We start from the raw sequence: 15,000 nt of genomic DNA, 5'->3' as shown, positions 1-15,000 counted from the left end.
GGATAAGGTTTAGGGTTTTTATGCTGGGGGCATAACCAACCTGAAGTTTAGGGTTTAGGGTTTAGGGTTTAGGGTTTGTGCTATGCAGGCCTCCCCGAAGTTCCAGCCGGACGGCAGCTGAAGCTAGAACTCCCCGGGAAGAATAAACAATCCAACAAAAAGGGTTAGGGTTTAGGGTTTAGGGTTTGGAGTTTAGGGTTTGGGGTTTAGGCGTTGATGCAAAGGTCCCTAAATTGTTGGAAAGTTTGCTGTTTTTCTCTAGTTTGTTCTATTAATGCTGCTGCTGTTGCTGCTGTTGCTAATGCTGTTGCTCCTGCTGTTGCTGCTGTTGCTGCTGCAGGAGCTGCAGGTAAGTCAGGGGGGGCGAAGAAGGGCGGTGGAAAGGAAAAAGGGGGCAGCAAACTGGAGAAGCAAGAGAGCAGCAGCAGCAGCAGCAGCAGCAAAGATCCTTTTGGCGAGGATCTGCGGCTGCTGCTGCTGCCGCTGCAGGCGGTTGCTGCTCAGGACTCACTGGGAGGTGAAGTAGCAGCAGCAGCAGCAGCAGCAACAGCAGCAGCTGCAGCATCAGCAGCAGAAGCAACGGAGGGAGAGAAGCCAAAGACACAAGAGGATCTACTGATTACCGCAGCAAAAGCATCAGCAGCAGCAGCAGCAGCAACCGAAGGGGACCCAGTAGCTGCTGCTACTGCAGCAGCAGCAGCAGCAGCAGCAGCAGAAAATGCAGCAACAGTCATAGCAACAGCAGCAGCAAAGTCATCTAACAGCAGCAGCTGCGTCAGCAGCAACAGAGCAGCCGTTGCTGCAGCATTACGTGCAAAGCTTCTCCCTCCTGTTGCTGCAGCAGCAACAGCAGCAGCAGACACCGTGCTGCAGCAGCAACTGCAGCAGCTACGTCTTGAGCTCGATGGTATAAAGACAAAAACAACAAAAAAAGGAGACAAAAAAAAAGGAAAACAAAAACAACAAAAATGTTGCAAATGTACACAAAGTATATTAGGAAACCCTGATAACTTTATTAATGATCTTACACAAGTAAGTGGTCTAGTGGTTTAGGGTTTAGGGTTTAGGGTTTAGGGTTTAGGGTTTAGGGTTTAGGGTTTAGGGTTTAGGGTTTAGTGTTGGGGGAGAGAAGAATCACTAAAGAACGATTAAGATGGGGAACGTTTAGAGGAACGTCTTAGGGTCTAGGAATTAGGGTTTAGGGTTTAGGGTTTAGGAATTAGGGTTTAGGGTTTAGGGTTTAGGGTTTAGGGTTTTCGCAGGGTGGCATTATAAGGAAGGTGCAACCCTTTGATATATCTTCTTTCTTTGAGGGAGGAGTTGCTGCTGCTGCTGCAGCAGAGAGCGGCACCAGCAGAATCCCTTCTGCTGCAGCAGCAGCAACAATTGCTGCTGCTGCACTACAAGAAGATGATCCTTCTTCTTCTTCTTCTGCTGCTGCTGCTGCTACGCCCCAAGCCCCCCCAGATGCAGCAGCAGCACAAAAGGGTGCAGCAGCAGCAGCAACCAATACCACCACCGCCACCAACAGCAATAACAGCAGCAGCAGCAACAGCATGCCCTCTCTTGCTGCTGCAGTAGAGTGTCTACGCAGCGAATTGCTGCTTCCTCTTTGTCTTCCTTCCCTAAGAACTAATAAGACATATAGGACTCTTCTTCTATATGGACCACCAGGTCAAACCCTAAACCCTAAACCCTAAACCCTAATCCATAAGCCCTAAACCCTATTATACAATATAAATCCATATAAGATATGAATAAACCCTTTATATAAACCCTAATAATAAACCCTAATAATAAACCCTAATAATAAACCCTAATAATACACACTAAGCCCTAAACCCTAATAATGAATATGTTGAGGGTTTATGCAGGTTGTGGTAAGAGTTCGTTAGTTCGTTGGTTATCTGCTGCTGCTGCTGCTGCTTTCTTTGATTTATCCCCTAATAAGATAGTTGGGGTGTCTGTACACCCTAAGCTTGGTGTTGCTGCTGCAGTACATAAAGCATTTGCTGCAGCAAAACAAATACAGCAGCAACAGCAGCAACAGCAGCAACAGCAACAGCAGCAACAGCAACAGCAGCAGCAGCAGCAAGCAATTATAATGTATATAGAGGATGCAGACCTTTTATTTACAAAAAACGCAAAGGCACAAAAAAATAAAAATAAATTTGCTGCTGCTGCTGCACAACTTGCACCTGCTATACAAGGACATCTTAATACGGTCAGTTATTGCTGCTGCTGCTGCTGCTGCTGCTGTTGCTGTTGCTGTTGTTGTTGTTGGTGTTATTGTTGTTGGTGTTGTTGTTGTTGTTGCTGCTGCTGCTGCTGTCCTTGATGGTGGTGATGGCGCTACTGCAGCACTTGACGGAGAGAAGCATGCTGCTCCCTCAGCAGCAGCAGTTGCAGCAGCAGCAGCAACAGCAGCAGCAGCAGGAATTTCTGTCTGTTGTCTTCAGTTGGATCGCAAAGAGAATAATATCCTCGTCATTGGCTGCAGCAGCAGACCCAATGCACGTAAACTACCTGCTGCTGCTGCTGCTGCTGCTGCTGCTGCTGCTGCTGCTGCTAATAGTACTACTAGTACCTGTACTATTACTACTTCTTCTGCTGCTGTTGCTGCTGCTGCTAATGTTCCTGCTTCTGCTCTTGGTTTTCTTATAATCTGTGTTGCTGCTCCTGCTCCTGCTGCTGCTGCTATCCATGCTGTTGCTGCTGCTTCTGTGTCTGTTGCTGCTGCTGTTGCTGCTGCAGCTGAGGTGGACTCCCGTTCTTTATTCAATTTCTTTGAGTTACTAATTCCTTTGCTGCCTCCAAATAGACAGCAGAGGCAGCAGCAGCTGCTGCAGCAGCTGCAGCAGCACGGCCTCCATGTCCCTCTTAATTCCTTCAGTCATCTCTTACCCTTCCTTGAGGCAAGCCCTAAACCCTAAACCCTAAACCCTAAACCCTTGCAACTTGCGCTGTACTACCCATTCATTTGCTGCTTAAAAGGGGGGGAATAATAATATTAGGCGTGCTGCCTTCAACTGCTGCTGCTGCTGCTGTGCTGCTGCTGTTGTTGCTGCTGCTGCTGCCGCTGCAGGCAACTGAAGGACTTGCTGGGGGTTCTGTCTCTGCCTGCATGCAATCTGCCTGTACAATAAAAGAAAAGTCTTTGCGTAGTCTCTCGGCCCCACAGTCTGCTGTTGGTACACAGCAGCAGCAGCAGCAGCATCAACACCAACAGCAGCAACAGCAACAGGAGACAGAGATGCAGCAGCAAGGGAAGAGAGGTGCTGCTGCAGCGCACACCCTCCGTCGCGACAGCCAGATCAGCAGCAAGCAGCTGGATATTGATTTGTCTAAAGACAGCAGCAGCAGCAGCAACAGCCACAGCCACAGCAGCAGCAACAGCAGCAGCAGCAGTAATATTAGCAGAATAACTAGCAAGACACTGCTACTGCAGCTGCTGCAGCAGGTTAAGCAGCAGCAGCAACTCTATCCATACACTTGGAGGCAGCAGCAGCAGCAGCTGGAGGACTTCGCCATCCGTGCAATCAGCAGCAAAATTAAACCAGCCAAATAAACTAGCAGCAGCAGCAGCAGCAGCAGGTGTACCACCAGCAGCAGCAGGTCTAGCAACAGCAGCAGCGGAATGAGGAGCGGGAACGCCAGCAGCAGCAGCAGGACAACCATCATCATCATCAGCAGCAGCAGCAGCAGCAAGATTAGGAGCGACTGTAGCAACATGAGCGTAACAGCAGCAGCAACCGTAACAGCAACAGCAGCTGCTGCTGCTGCTGTTGCATGCATACACAACAAAGAAGATATTTTTATTACTTAAAATAAGAATTAAATAAACCCTCATCAACTCCTTGCTGCAGATGCACTTGCTGCAGCAGCAAACCACCAGCAGGTGCCAGCAGCACTTTGCTGCTGTCTTCCTCTTCCTGCTGCTGCTGCAGTAGCTCCTGCTGTTGCAGTAGCTCCTGCTGCTGCAGTAGCTCCTGCTGCTGCAGACCCCATTGCTCAAGTATCGTTTGAGCATTCACACTGCTGCAGCGACGGCAGCTGCTTGCAGCAGCAGCAGCTGCTGCTGCTGCTGCTTCTGCTGCTGCTTCTGCTGCTGCTGCAGTGTCTGGTGGTCCTATGCGGCGAGCAAATGCTTGTATAGGTAGAAACCCCACAGCAACCTGCAGCAGCAAAACGCATGCAGCCCCAAACCACATTCAGTGTCTAGGGTTTAGGGTTTAGACTATTAGGGTTTAGGGTTTAGGGTTTAGGGTTTAGGGTTTACGTGGACAAGAGAGCCAACAAGAAGCCGAATCATCTTATGGAGAAATCTATCCCCTACAAATTGTAGTTGTACCCTATAAATAAATAAATAAATAAATAAATTAAATAAATATAAATAAATAAATACAAATAAATAAATAAATATAAACAAATAAATAAATAAAAGTACAAACAAAAAACGGCGACAAGCTGCTGTTGCTGCAGAACACCGGAATCTCTAACAGCAGCAGCAGCAGCAGCAGCAGCAGCAGCAGCAGCAGCAGCAGCAGCAGCAGCGGTCGTCCTTGCTTGGTTGGCGTCTGCTGTTGCTAGTCGTGCTGCTCCTGCTGCTACTGGTGCTGCTGCTGTTGCTGTTGTTGCTGCTGCTGTTGCTGCTGCTGCATGCGCTTACCCGTGAGGTTGGGAGTCCAACTGCTCTCCTGCAAAAACAAAATAAACACACACATTGCTGCTGCTGCTGCTGCTGCTGCTGCTGCTGTTTCTGCTTCTGCGTGTCGTGCATGTGCTGCTACATGTGCTACTACTGCTGCTGCATGCGCTGCTGCTGCTGCTGCTGCTGCTTACCGCACGGTATAGGCCAAGGATTAAATGTTATTTGCTGCAGCTGTACTGAGGAGATGCAGCAAATAGGAGAAGGAGGAGGGCAGTCCCCTCTGTGCTTAGCACGGAAATGCTGCAGCAGCAGCAACAGCAGCAACAGCAGCAACAGCAGCAGCAACAGCAACATGAGCAGCAACAGATGCCGATGGTAATGGGTTAGACGTGCAGCAGCAACAACAACAGCAGCAGATGCCAATCTAATGACTGCAGCAGTAGCAGCAGCAGCAGCAGCAGCATTTGAAGCAGCAGCAGGAAGAGGAGCAACAGCAGCAGCAACTGCAGCAGATGCTGCTGTTGCTGCTGCTGCTTACAGAGAAATTATGTCTTCCTTGACAAAGAGCAGCAGCAGCACGAAGACATCCGCAGCAAAACTGCTGCAGCACCACGTGTTGCTGCTGCTGCAGCAGCGCATCTGCTGCTGCTTCCTCCTCCTGCTGCTGCACCTTATGGTGCTGCAGCAACTCATTGATTCCTGCTGCATATTCAGCAGGAACAGCAGCCGCTGCTGCTGCTTCTGCAGCAGCAGCAGCAGCAGCAGCACGGGCTGCGCTAACAATTACGCGACCATCATGCAGCAAAGACCAGCAGCTGCTGCGCAGTAGCGGATGCATGTGCTGCTGCAGCGCCAAGGTGTACAGGTATGTCTTGCCTACTACTAGACCAGGCAGCAGCAGCTGCGGCTGCTGCAACCTTTGCTGCTGCTGCTGCTGCTGTTGCTGTTGCTGCTGCTGCTGCGGTAAATTCAAATGCTGCAGCTGCTGCATGTCTGCTACCTGCAGCACACGAACATCTGCTGGCAGCAACATGTTTAGTTGCTGCTGCAGTTGCTGCAGTGTCTCCCTAGTTAACAGCTCCTGCTGCTGTTGCTGCTGCTGTTGTGGCTGCTTCTCCTGTGGCTGCTGCTCCTGCTGCACGTCGACCTGCTGCTGATCTTGTTGCTGATACTCTTGCTGCAGCTGCTCTTGCTGCTGCTGAGGAGCAGCATCTTGCTGCTGCTGCTGCTCCTGTTGCGGCAACTTGAAGTCCGCGTAGGGTGGCGCCACTAATTCACACAGCTGCAGCAGCAAACAGCAGCAACAGCAGCAACAGCAACAGCAGCAGCAGTACAAAGTGTGTAGCGGTTATGCTGCAGCAGCAAATATCTGAATACTCAGCAGCAGGAACAGCAGCAGCAGCATTAACAACAACCAGATCAGCAGCAACAGCAGCAGCAACAGCAACAACGACAACCACACCAGCAGCAGCAGCAGCAGCAGCAGCAGCAACAGCAGCAGCACAGCAGCAACCTTACTGCTCCTGCAGCATGTACTCCGCTGTCTGTACGACTTGCGCCTCGAACTTTTATTGCTGCAGCAAATGCAGCAAATCGCGCTATTCGTTGCTGCCTCCTTGCTTCCTTCTGCTGCTGCTGCTGCTGCTCCTGCTCCTGCTGCTGTTGCTGGTCCTCCTCCTGCTGCTGGTCCTCCTCCGGCTGCTGGTCCCGCTGGTCCTGCTCCCGCTGCGGCTTCCGCTGCCTCCACCACCGCTGCTGCTGCTGCTGCTGCTGCTGTGTCCTTGGTCGTCTGTGCATCTGATTGGTTGCGAGAGCAGCAAATGCTTTTGCTGCTGCATCCCTCACCACCGCCTCTACTGTACGTATTCCTCTGCTCCCCTTGCTGCTGCTGCTGCTGCTGTTGCTGCTGTTGCTGTTGCTGCTGCTGCTGCCGTTGCGGGAGGGCAGTGGTGTCGTGTCTTTCCATCCACAAAAGGAACTTCCATCGTAAGACAGCAGCAGCAGCAAATGTAGCGGCCGTCGCCAGTGCTCCTGCTGCTGCTGCTGCTGCTGCTGTTTCTGCTGCTGCGGCTTCAGCAGCAGCTGCTTCTGCTCCAGGTGCAGTTGCTGCTGATGCTCTTGATGCTGTTGCTGTTTCTGCACTTGATGCATGCGTTGCTGCTCCTGCTGCTGCAGCTGAGGGACCACGACACCGCTACTTCCGAGACTGCTGCTGCTGCTGCTGCTGTTGCTGGTGGTGTATATACTGCTGCTGTATGTGCCACTCCTTCTGCTGCTAGGCAGCAAGAACGCAGGAACGGAGAGAGAAGCAGCAGCAGCAGCAGCAGGACGCTGGCTCAAGCGGCCAGCATCGCAGGCAGTTAACAGCAGCAGCAACAACACAACGAGCAGCAGCAGCAGCTGCTGCTGCTGTTGGCGGTGTTGCAGTCTCCTTTTTGCTGGCATGTTATTTGTTAGATCCTTCAATGTGTGTTGCTGCAGCAGCTGCAGCAGCAGCAGCAGCAGCAGCTGCTGCTGCTGCTGCTGCTGGTTGTCTTTAGCATTCCTCTATATATTGCTACGACAGAAAGCAGTATAAGCAAGCAGCTGCTGCTGTTGTTGTTGCTGCTGCTGATTGCTGTTGTTGCTGTTGCTGCTGCTGCAGCCTAAAATGACGCATTCGTCGATTAGCATCGATGGCTGCTGCAGCAATGGCAGCTGCCGCCGCAACCGCCGCCGCTGGTGCTGTTGCTGCTGCTACTGCTGTTGTTGTTGCTGCTGCTGCTAGTGCTGCTGTTATTGTATTGTCTTTGTGTAAACAAACACATTTTCTATTTCTTTAATTTAATTCAATTAACCTTCCTTTCTTTATTTCTTGCTGCTGCTGCTGCTTCCTGCTGCAGCTTTTTTCTTGTGCTGCTGCCGCCTGCGTGACCGACCGCGACGCAGCTGCTGCTCCTGCTGCTGCTGCTGCTCCTCTTACTGCAGCAAAAGTGTCTGTGTGCTGCTTCTTCCTTTTATTTTCTTGTATATTATACAATGCTACTTAGGAAGGTGTATAACATCATCGCGTGGAGGAGGAGCTCGCTGCTGCTTCTGCAGCCTTCTCAGCTGCCAGCAGCAAGGGCAGCAGCAGCAGCAACAGCAGCAGCAGCAGCAGCAGTAGCAGCTATACATACAACCACAGCAGCATCATTCATGGGTGTTACAGCATCACATTGTGCTGCAGCAACAACGAAGACAGCAGCAGCAGCAGCAGCAATGACTGCAACACACTTCTGCCACCACAACAGCAACCTCCTCATCCAGCAGCAGCAGCAGCAGCAACTGCAGCAGCAGCAGCAGCAGCAACTGCAGCAGCAGCAGCGCTTCTACTGGGCAAAGACAGAAAAAGCTGCTGCCTATGATTCGCAGCAAATCGCAACTTGGAGAGAAAATTTTCCTTCCCTTAAAGAATTCAGTGACGAAGGTTAATTGCTGCTGCTGCTGCTGCTGCTGCTGCTGCTGTTGCTGCTGTTGCTTCTATTGCTGCTGCTTCTGCTTCTTTTGCTGCTGTTGTTAATGCTGTTGCTGTTATTGATGTTGTTTCTGCTGCTGTTGTGCTGCTGCTGCTGTTCCTGTTGCTGTGAATGTGCAATAGTAGTACAAGTGTATAATTAAATAAAATAAATAAATAAATAAAATAAATAAATAAATAAATAAATAAAATAAATAAATATTTATTTCTTCTTTTCTTTTTTTCTGTAGATTTATTAGAATGGCGTCGTGTATTTGATTCATTTGATACGGATGGAGATGGAAGACTCAGCAGAGCTGATCTACAAAAAAGAGCTGAATTCTCTCTTGATAAAGTACAAAAAATCGAACGTAAACCCTAAACCCTAAACCCTAAACCCTAAACCCTAAACCCTAAACCCTAAACCCTAAACCCTAGGAAATACTAATTGAGAATATAGACTCTAGTTAGGGGGTAGGAAACATGAATAGAGATGATCTATAAAAAAAGAACCCAATTCTCTCTTGATAAAGTACAAACAATCCAACATAAACCATAAACCCTAAACCCTAGGAAACCCTAATCCACCCTAAACCCTAGTAGAGGGCAATGGGGAGCGCAGCATAAACCCCAATATCCTAAACCCTAAACTCAGAAACCCTGAAATATAAACCCTAATAACACGACTTGCTGCAGCAGTGTAGCGGTTTAGGGTTTGTGTAGGGTTTACGCTTTCAGGGTTTAGGGTTTAGGGTTTAGGGTTTGGTCTGCAGAGTATGATAAGGATAAGAACAACTTGATTGACTTTGGAGAGTTTGTGGAGGCGCTCTATGAGGCAAGCAGCTAAACCCTAAACCCTAAACCCTAGTAAACCCTTGTAAACCTAAACCCTGACTTCTTCCCATCTGCTGCAGCGAAACCCTAAACCCTCTTCTCCGTCGACAGCGACGGAGGGAGTAGGTTTCCGTAAGGGTTTAGGGTTTGCTGGGGTTTAGGGTTTAGGGTTTAGGGTTTAGGGTTTGGTAGTGCAGCTCGACAAGGAAATTCTAAAGGAAGGGTTTGAGGGTTTCAGTGGAGTCGACGTTCAACTTGAATTCGAAAAGTTCGCGAGTAAGGGTTTAGGGTTTAGGGTTTAGGGTTTAGAGTTTATAATTATAATTCTTTTTATACTTTAATTTTAATGTTTTGTTAAATTAAGTGTATAATTAATTAAATAAATATATTGCATGCATTATATTGTGCTGTTTATGTGCGTATTCTGTATATATATATAACAGCAACAGATGCACAAGGAAAGAAGACATTAAGTATAGAGGGAATAATAAAATTATTAAAAACAAATAGATTTACATGTATTACTAAACAAGACGGAAAAAAAATGCTCAAAGAAATTGATCTAAATCGTGATGGAATTGTTGATCTTAAAGATTTCCAACAAGTATTCAGAAACCCTAAAAAAACCCTAAACCCTAAACCCTAAACCCTAAACCCTAAAAAATTCGAAACACTCAAAATATTACGAAACAAGAAGGAAAGAAAGTGTTTACATAGTTGTTAATCGTAATTAATTTCCAACAAGTATTCATAAACCCTAAACCCTAACACTCGACAAATTGTAAACCCTAAACCCTAATAAATACACTGCGGACTCTTGGCACGAAACCCCAAACACTAATACACAATATACTTAAACCCTTTTCTTTAGACCGCAACAGACCACAAGCACAAACCCTAAACGCTATAGGTACTGTTAAACCCTAAACCCTAATCAGCTTAGTCGAGGAGCTCGACTCCAAACCCTAAACCCTAGCTGTCTCTCGTTGGCAGCAGAGGAGAGGCATGCATTCGAAGAGGAGGGTTTGGGGTTTAGTGTTTTGTTTGTTTCGTGCAGTGGGTGGCAGCCCGATGAGATCCTTGAAGAAACCTTAAACCCTAAACCCTAAACCCTAATTCTGAATCAGAAGTGTGGGGCCTCGTATAGGCGCAAAGTGTTCGCCATCTTGGCTTTTTTTCTAGGGTTTACGCGATTGCTAGGGTTTGCATAAACAAACCCTCATCAGCCTTCGCGGCATCATCAAGGGTATTGCCAGCAAAGCCTAAACCCTCGGGGGTTTAGGGTTTGCATGCGGGCGAGGGTTTAGCAGCAAACCCTCAAGTCTGCCTGCTCAGTTGCCTTCTTTTTCTTCCTTAATCAATAAACCGCCCTAGGGTTTACTACTCAGGTGTATAGGCAGCTCAAACCCTCATAATATACATTTAGGGTTTACGTGTTGTTAATAAGACTATAAACACTAAACTGTATCATATATAGACTTCTTCCGTCCTCCAAACGCTAGGGTTTAGGGTTTAGGGTTTAGGGTTTGTGACCCTATGAAATGACTGAGGGGTGATGGCTTATTTGCAGCAAAACCCCTCTTGTTCTTACTACTACTACTACTACTGTTGCTGCTGCTACTGTTGCTGCTGCTGCTGCTCCTGCCTCGTACTGCTTTGGTTCTCGAGGATCTAGGGTTTGCTGCTGTTGCTGCAGCAGCAGCAGCAGCAAGAGAGGGGAAGTGTATCTGCTGCCGCTGCTCTGGTGTTGCTTCCCTAAAGTCTGGGCAATAAGACACAATTCCTGCAAAAGATTTCCCTGTTGCTGCTGCTGCTGTTGCTGCTGCTGCTGCTGCTGTTGCTGCTGCTTCTGCTGCTGCTGCTGACGTAGGCCCTCCTAGGGAGGGGAAGGCAGCAGGGTCGTCTGGCACCTGCTGACGCGCTGCTGCTGCCCCTGGTAATGCAGCAGCAGCAGCAGCAGATGCTGCTGCTGCCTTTCGTGCTGCTGCTGCTTCCTGCTGCAGCTGACGATGACGCTGCTGTCTTCGCTGCTGCTCCCTCTGCCGCAAGTCAGCCTGCGCACAGCAGCAGCAGCAGCAACAACACTCTTCAATAAGCCACAAACCCTCGATCCACCACAGCTTAACACGAGGCAAAGACCGAGGGTTTAGGGTTTATGGTTTAGGGTTTGACGAACTTCAAAATGCTGCAGCGTAGCCCGCGACACCAAACCGTCTGCAAAAACAAACAAACTCAAACCCTAAACCCTAAACCCTACTGAAGCCCAACTGCAACAGCCACGAGCAGTAAGAAGCCCACTCGCCACTCCAACCCTAAACCCTAAACCCTTTCGACTGACCTAGAGCGGCTTCAGCAAGGCTGACGGTGGTGTTCTGCGGTAGATGCTCTAAGACCTTTAACGGCCGCTGCTGTCGCTGCTGCTGCTGCTGCTGCTGCTGCTGCGGCCTCCGCCACTGCTGCTGCGGCTGCTGCGCCGAGTGCAGCGAAAGGATTGGCACATCATATAAAACGGGGGGAAGCAAAGAAGGGTCTCCCCCTGCGTCGTGTAGGAGCAGCCTGAAAGCAAACCCTAAACCCTAAACCCTAAACCCTAAGCCCTTTGTACCCATAAACTGCCGTAATGTAGCACCTCTCTACCCCATTTAAACCACAAACCCTAAACCCTAAACTCTATTCTTACTGATAACAAAAAGGATGGAGGAATATTGGTTGGCCATCTGCTGCCTGGTAAAAGCTAAATCCATTGCTGCTGCTGCTGCTGCTGCTGCTGCTGTCCGCTACTCCCGGTGCTGCAGCAGACTGCTGCTGCTGCTGCTGCTGCTGCTGCCGTTTTGGCTGCGAGCTGCGCTCCTTAAGTTGCTGCTCATGCAACAGCTTCAGCAGTCTCGTGAATACCTGCGACAAGCAAGCCCCAAACCCTAAACCCTAAACCCTAAACCCTCACCATGCCGAACCTAGACCCCAAACCCTCATTACGATCCTAAACCCCAAACCACAAACAGCTCACCTGCATGCGCTCATGCAGCGGTTTAAGATGCTGCACGGGTTTGCTGCTGTTGCTGCTGCTGCTGTTGCTGCTGCTGCTGTTGCTGCTGCTGCTGTTGCTGCTGCTGCTGTTGCTGCTGCTGCTGCCTCTGGCTTCTGCAGCACGATTGGCTAGTGCCTCTGCGAACTGCAGGGCCTGTACCAGCACAACAAAACCCTCATAAGCCAAGCCCTAAACCCTAAACCCAACATGTACTCCGTTGGTCAGTCTCTACCCTCCATGCTGTGGAAAGATGGACTAGGGTTTAGGGTTTAGGGTTTAGGGTTTACTTCCTGAAGCTCCCTTGCTGCCTCTGTGTCGCCTTCAGGCATTTCGAGGCAACTCAACATTCTTCCCTCTGAACACAAACCCTAAACCCTAAACCCTAAACTCTAAACCCTACAGCCGAAGGCGTCTGCATACTCTGACAATTGCCTATAGGCAAGACATATTAGGGTTTGCGCAATGCTGAATGGGGTCGAATTAGGGTTTAGGGTTTTTGAATTAGGGTCTGCAGATTAAATTAGGGTTTAGGGTTTAAATTAGGGTTTATAAATACCTAGGGTTTGCAAGTGGTCCATCCACATCTGCTGCGGCTCCTCAACAAAGGCTATTGAATTAAAAAAGGCATCTGCAACCAAACCCTAAACCCTAAACCCTAAACCCTAAACCCTGATTTGCTGTGCATGGAAACATACAACTTGGTCATAGATATTATAAAGCGCTGAGAAGCTCTAGGGTATACGGATTAGGGTTTAGGGTTTAGGGTTTAGGTAGCCTACGGAAAGAGGATTCTGGGGGAGGCAGCAGGTTTTGCTGCGGTTGTTGCAGTGCAGCAGCAGCAGCAGCAGAAGCTACATCAGCAGCATCTGCAACAGCGGCAACAAGTTCCTCCGCTTGCTGCTGTGCTGCAGGCGTCTCAGCAGCAGCAGCAGCAGCAGCTGCTGCTGCTGCAGCAGCAGCAGCAATAAATGTAGCACTTAGATAAACAAAGGTACTGCCAACAGGACGGGTAATAAGACAAAAAGATGCTCTGCTTCCCTCTACTACGGGGGCAAACTGCACAAACACCCAAACCCTAAACCCTAAACCCTAAACCCTAATTTTTAGATGCTTAGGTATGAATGAAGCGAATGAGGAGGGAGGCAAGAGGAACAAAGAGTGTGGTGCATTCTAGCAGGAAGATGCTTCCGCTGTTCTAGGGTTTAGGGTTTAGGGTTTAGGTAGGGTTAGGGTTTAGGGTTTAGGGTTTAGAGTTTACCTGATGAATAAGGAAGGGTCTTAAATCCTCAGAAGAAACAAGTTGATGGCAAAGAGGACAACGCGAAGGACCGAAGGCATTCAGTAGCCGGCAGGCGCACGGTCCACATATCGCTGCAAAAAAAAGAAGTCTAAACCCTAAACCCTAAACCCTAAACCCTAAACCCTAATGCCTAAACCCTAGGTGTTTAAGCAGCAATAGGGTTTAAAATTATGGACCTCAGTAGTAAGATTAGGGTTTACGACTGAGCTGAAGTTTAGGGTTTACGACGGATGGTTACATGCTTCTGTGGTGAGGGTTTAGGAGGGTTTAGGGTATAATTAGGGTTTAGGGTTTACGGTGTCCGCATCTAGGGGTTAATAGAGCAGCAGCAGCAGCAGCTTCCTCAAGACAAATTGGACAAAGAAGTTCTTCAGAAGCAGATTGAAAACGAATGCAGCAGCACACACCTCCCCAGTCTGCAGCAGCAGCAGCAGCAGCAGCATATAAGCAACACAGCAACATCAACTGCAGCACATGCAATGCCAACAGCTGCAAGCAGCAGCAGCTGCTGCTGCTGCACTAATAGCAGCAGCAACAGCAAACCATATCGCCTATTTAGGAAAATTAGGGTTTAGGGTTTAGGGTTTAGGGTTTACCAAGTGCATCTGAGCGGTTCTTCTTATGGTGCTGCAGTTGCGGCAGTGGGTGTTCCTCTTGCTGCTGCTGCTGCTGTTGCTGCTGTTGCTGCTGCTGCTGCAGGCCTACAAGTACACGGCACTTGGCGAGCAAGAATCCGTGAGGTTCATTTTCTGCTGCTGCTGCTGCTGCTGCTGCAGACCGTTGCTGCGGCGGCAAGGGCCGCAGCGGCTGCTGCTGCTGCGGCTTAGGACGATAGCGACTAAAAGAAAGAATTGCTGCAGCAGGAAGAGACACAGCTTGTCCCCTCCTCCCTCTTCCATGCCTCTCTTGCTGCTGCTGCTGCTGCTGTTGCTGCTGCTGCTGTTGTTGCTGCTGCTGTGATGATGGTGGTGCCCGTCGTGGTCGTTGTTGTTCTTCGTGCTCCAGCTGTTGTTGCTGCTGTTGCTGTTGTTGCTGCTGCTGTTGCTGTTGTTGCTGCTGCTGTTGCTGCTGCTGTTGCTGTTGCTGTTGCTGTTGCTGTTGCTGTTGCTGCTGCAATATGCCGTCCTCCCTTTTATCGGGACGATGCCCGTCCTGCTGTTCATGTTGCTGCTGCTGTTGTTGCTGCTGCTCCTGTTCGTCGTGCTCCTGCTGCTGCTGTTGCTGTTGCTGCTGCAAGGCAGGGGTTGTCTCATTGTATGAAGACATGGCGTGACAATAGGAATACTTCTGCTAAATTTGCTGCTGCTGCTGCTGCTTCTGCTGTTGCTGCTGCTGCTGCAGCAGCGGAGAGGCACCTCCTTGCGGCAACTATAACAATTGCAGCAACTGCTCCTGCTGCAGCAGAAGCAGCACAAGCAGCAGATGCTGCTGCTGCATGCAACAAGAAGACTCAGGTGGACACCTCTATGGGTGCCATACCTTAGTCAACACCCATGCGGCTTGTCTTGCTGCTGTTGCTGCTCCTTCCCTTGCTGCTGTTGCTGCTCCCGTTGCTGCTGCTGTTGCCGTTGCTGCTGCTGTTGCTGCTGCTGCTGCAGGTGTTGCAGCTTGTCCTTGACCCCACACAGATGAGGCGGCAAGGAGCCTAAAGATATGTCCCTGAGGTGTACACGCAGCAGGAGCAGCAGCAGCAGCTCCAGCAGCGAAGGCAG

At 49.5% G+C, this 15,000-nt stretch overlaps 4 protein-coding genes across 4 annotated transcripts in view; 2 read left to right on the top strand and 2 right to left on the bottom strand.

Moving 5' to 3' along the window:
• Positions 1 to 1,294, top strand: part of EMWEY_00024330 (hypothetical protein, conserved) — a gene marked incomplete at both ends in the record, with an annotated part of 1,466 nt that extends 172 nt beyond the window's left edge. Inside the window, 3 exons of the mRNA XM_013480916.1 lie at positions 89 to 163; positions 341 to 907; positions 1,263 to 1,294. Of these exons, the coding sequence (XP_013336370.1) occupies positions 89 to 163; positions 341 to 907; positions 1,263 to 1,294 (674 nt within the window). The remainder of the gene's footprint in view (positions 1 to 88; positions 164 to 340; positions 908 to 1,262) is intronic.
• Positions 1,295 to 4,665: 3,371 nt separating this feature from the next.
• On the bottom strand, positions 4,666 to 6,448 carry EMWEY_00024320 (hypothetical protein, conserved; the record flags this gene model as incomplete). Its single annotated transcript, XM_013480915.1, has 4 exons — positions 4,666 to 4,697; positions 4,843 to 4,951; positions 5,262 to 5,933; positions 6,170 to 6,448. The coding sequence occupies 4 exons, from the start codon at positions 6,446 to 6,448 to the stop codon at positions 4,666 to 4,668; spliced, it is 1,092 nt and encodes a 363-aa protein (XP_013336369.1).
• A 1,443-nt stretch (positions 6,449 to 7,891) lies between these two features.
• EMWEY_00024310 (hypothetical protein, conserved) lies at positions 7,892 to 8,973 on the top strand (the record flags this gene model as incomplete). The annotated part of the gene is made up of 3 exons (XM_013480914.1): positions 7,892 to 8,099; positions 8,378 to 8,497; positions 8,900 to 8,973. 3 exons carry the CDS (start codon positions 7,892 to 7,894, stop codon positions 8,971 to 8,973), a joined length of 402 nt encoding a protein of 133 aa, XP_013336368.1.
• Positions 8,974 to 9,522: 549 nt separating this feature from the next.
• On the bottom strand, positions 9,523 to 14,554 carry EMWEY_00024300 (zinc finger (C3HC4 RING finger) protein, putative; the record flags this gene model as incomplete). Its single annotated transcript, XM_013480913.1, has 11 exons — positions 9,523 to 9,577; positions 10,827 to 11,014; positions 11,137 to 11,174; positions 11,299 to 11,516; positions 11,641 to 11,855; positions 11,968 to 12,141; positions 12,276 to 12,343; positions 12,545 to 12,616; positions 12,768 to 13,044; positions 13,247 to 13,359; positions 13,885 to 14,554. 11 exons carry the CDS (start codon positions 14,552 to 14,554, stop codon positions 9,523 to 9,525), a joined length of 2,088 nt encoding a protein of 695 aa, XP_013336367.1.
• Positions 14,555 to 15,000: the final 446 nt, after the last annotated feature.

This window comes from Eimeria maxima, genomic scaffold (assembly GCF_000499605.1).
Source record: "Eimeria maxima Weybridge genomic scaffold, Emw_scaff250, whole genome shotgun sequence".
Taxonomy (NCBI): domain Eukaryota; phylum Apicomplexa; class Conoidasida; order Eucoccidiorida; family Eimeriidae; genus Eimeria; species Eimeria maxima.
Note: the sequence above shows the minus strand (reverse complement) of the source record. Positions and strands in the feature narration are given on the sequence as shown.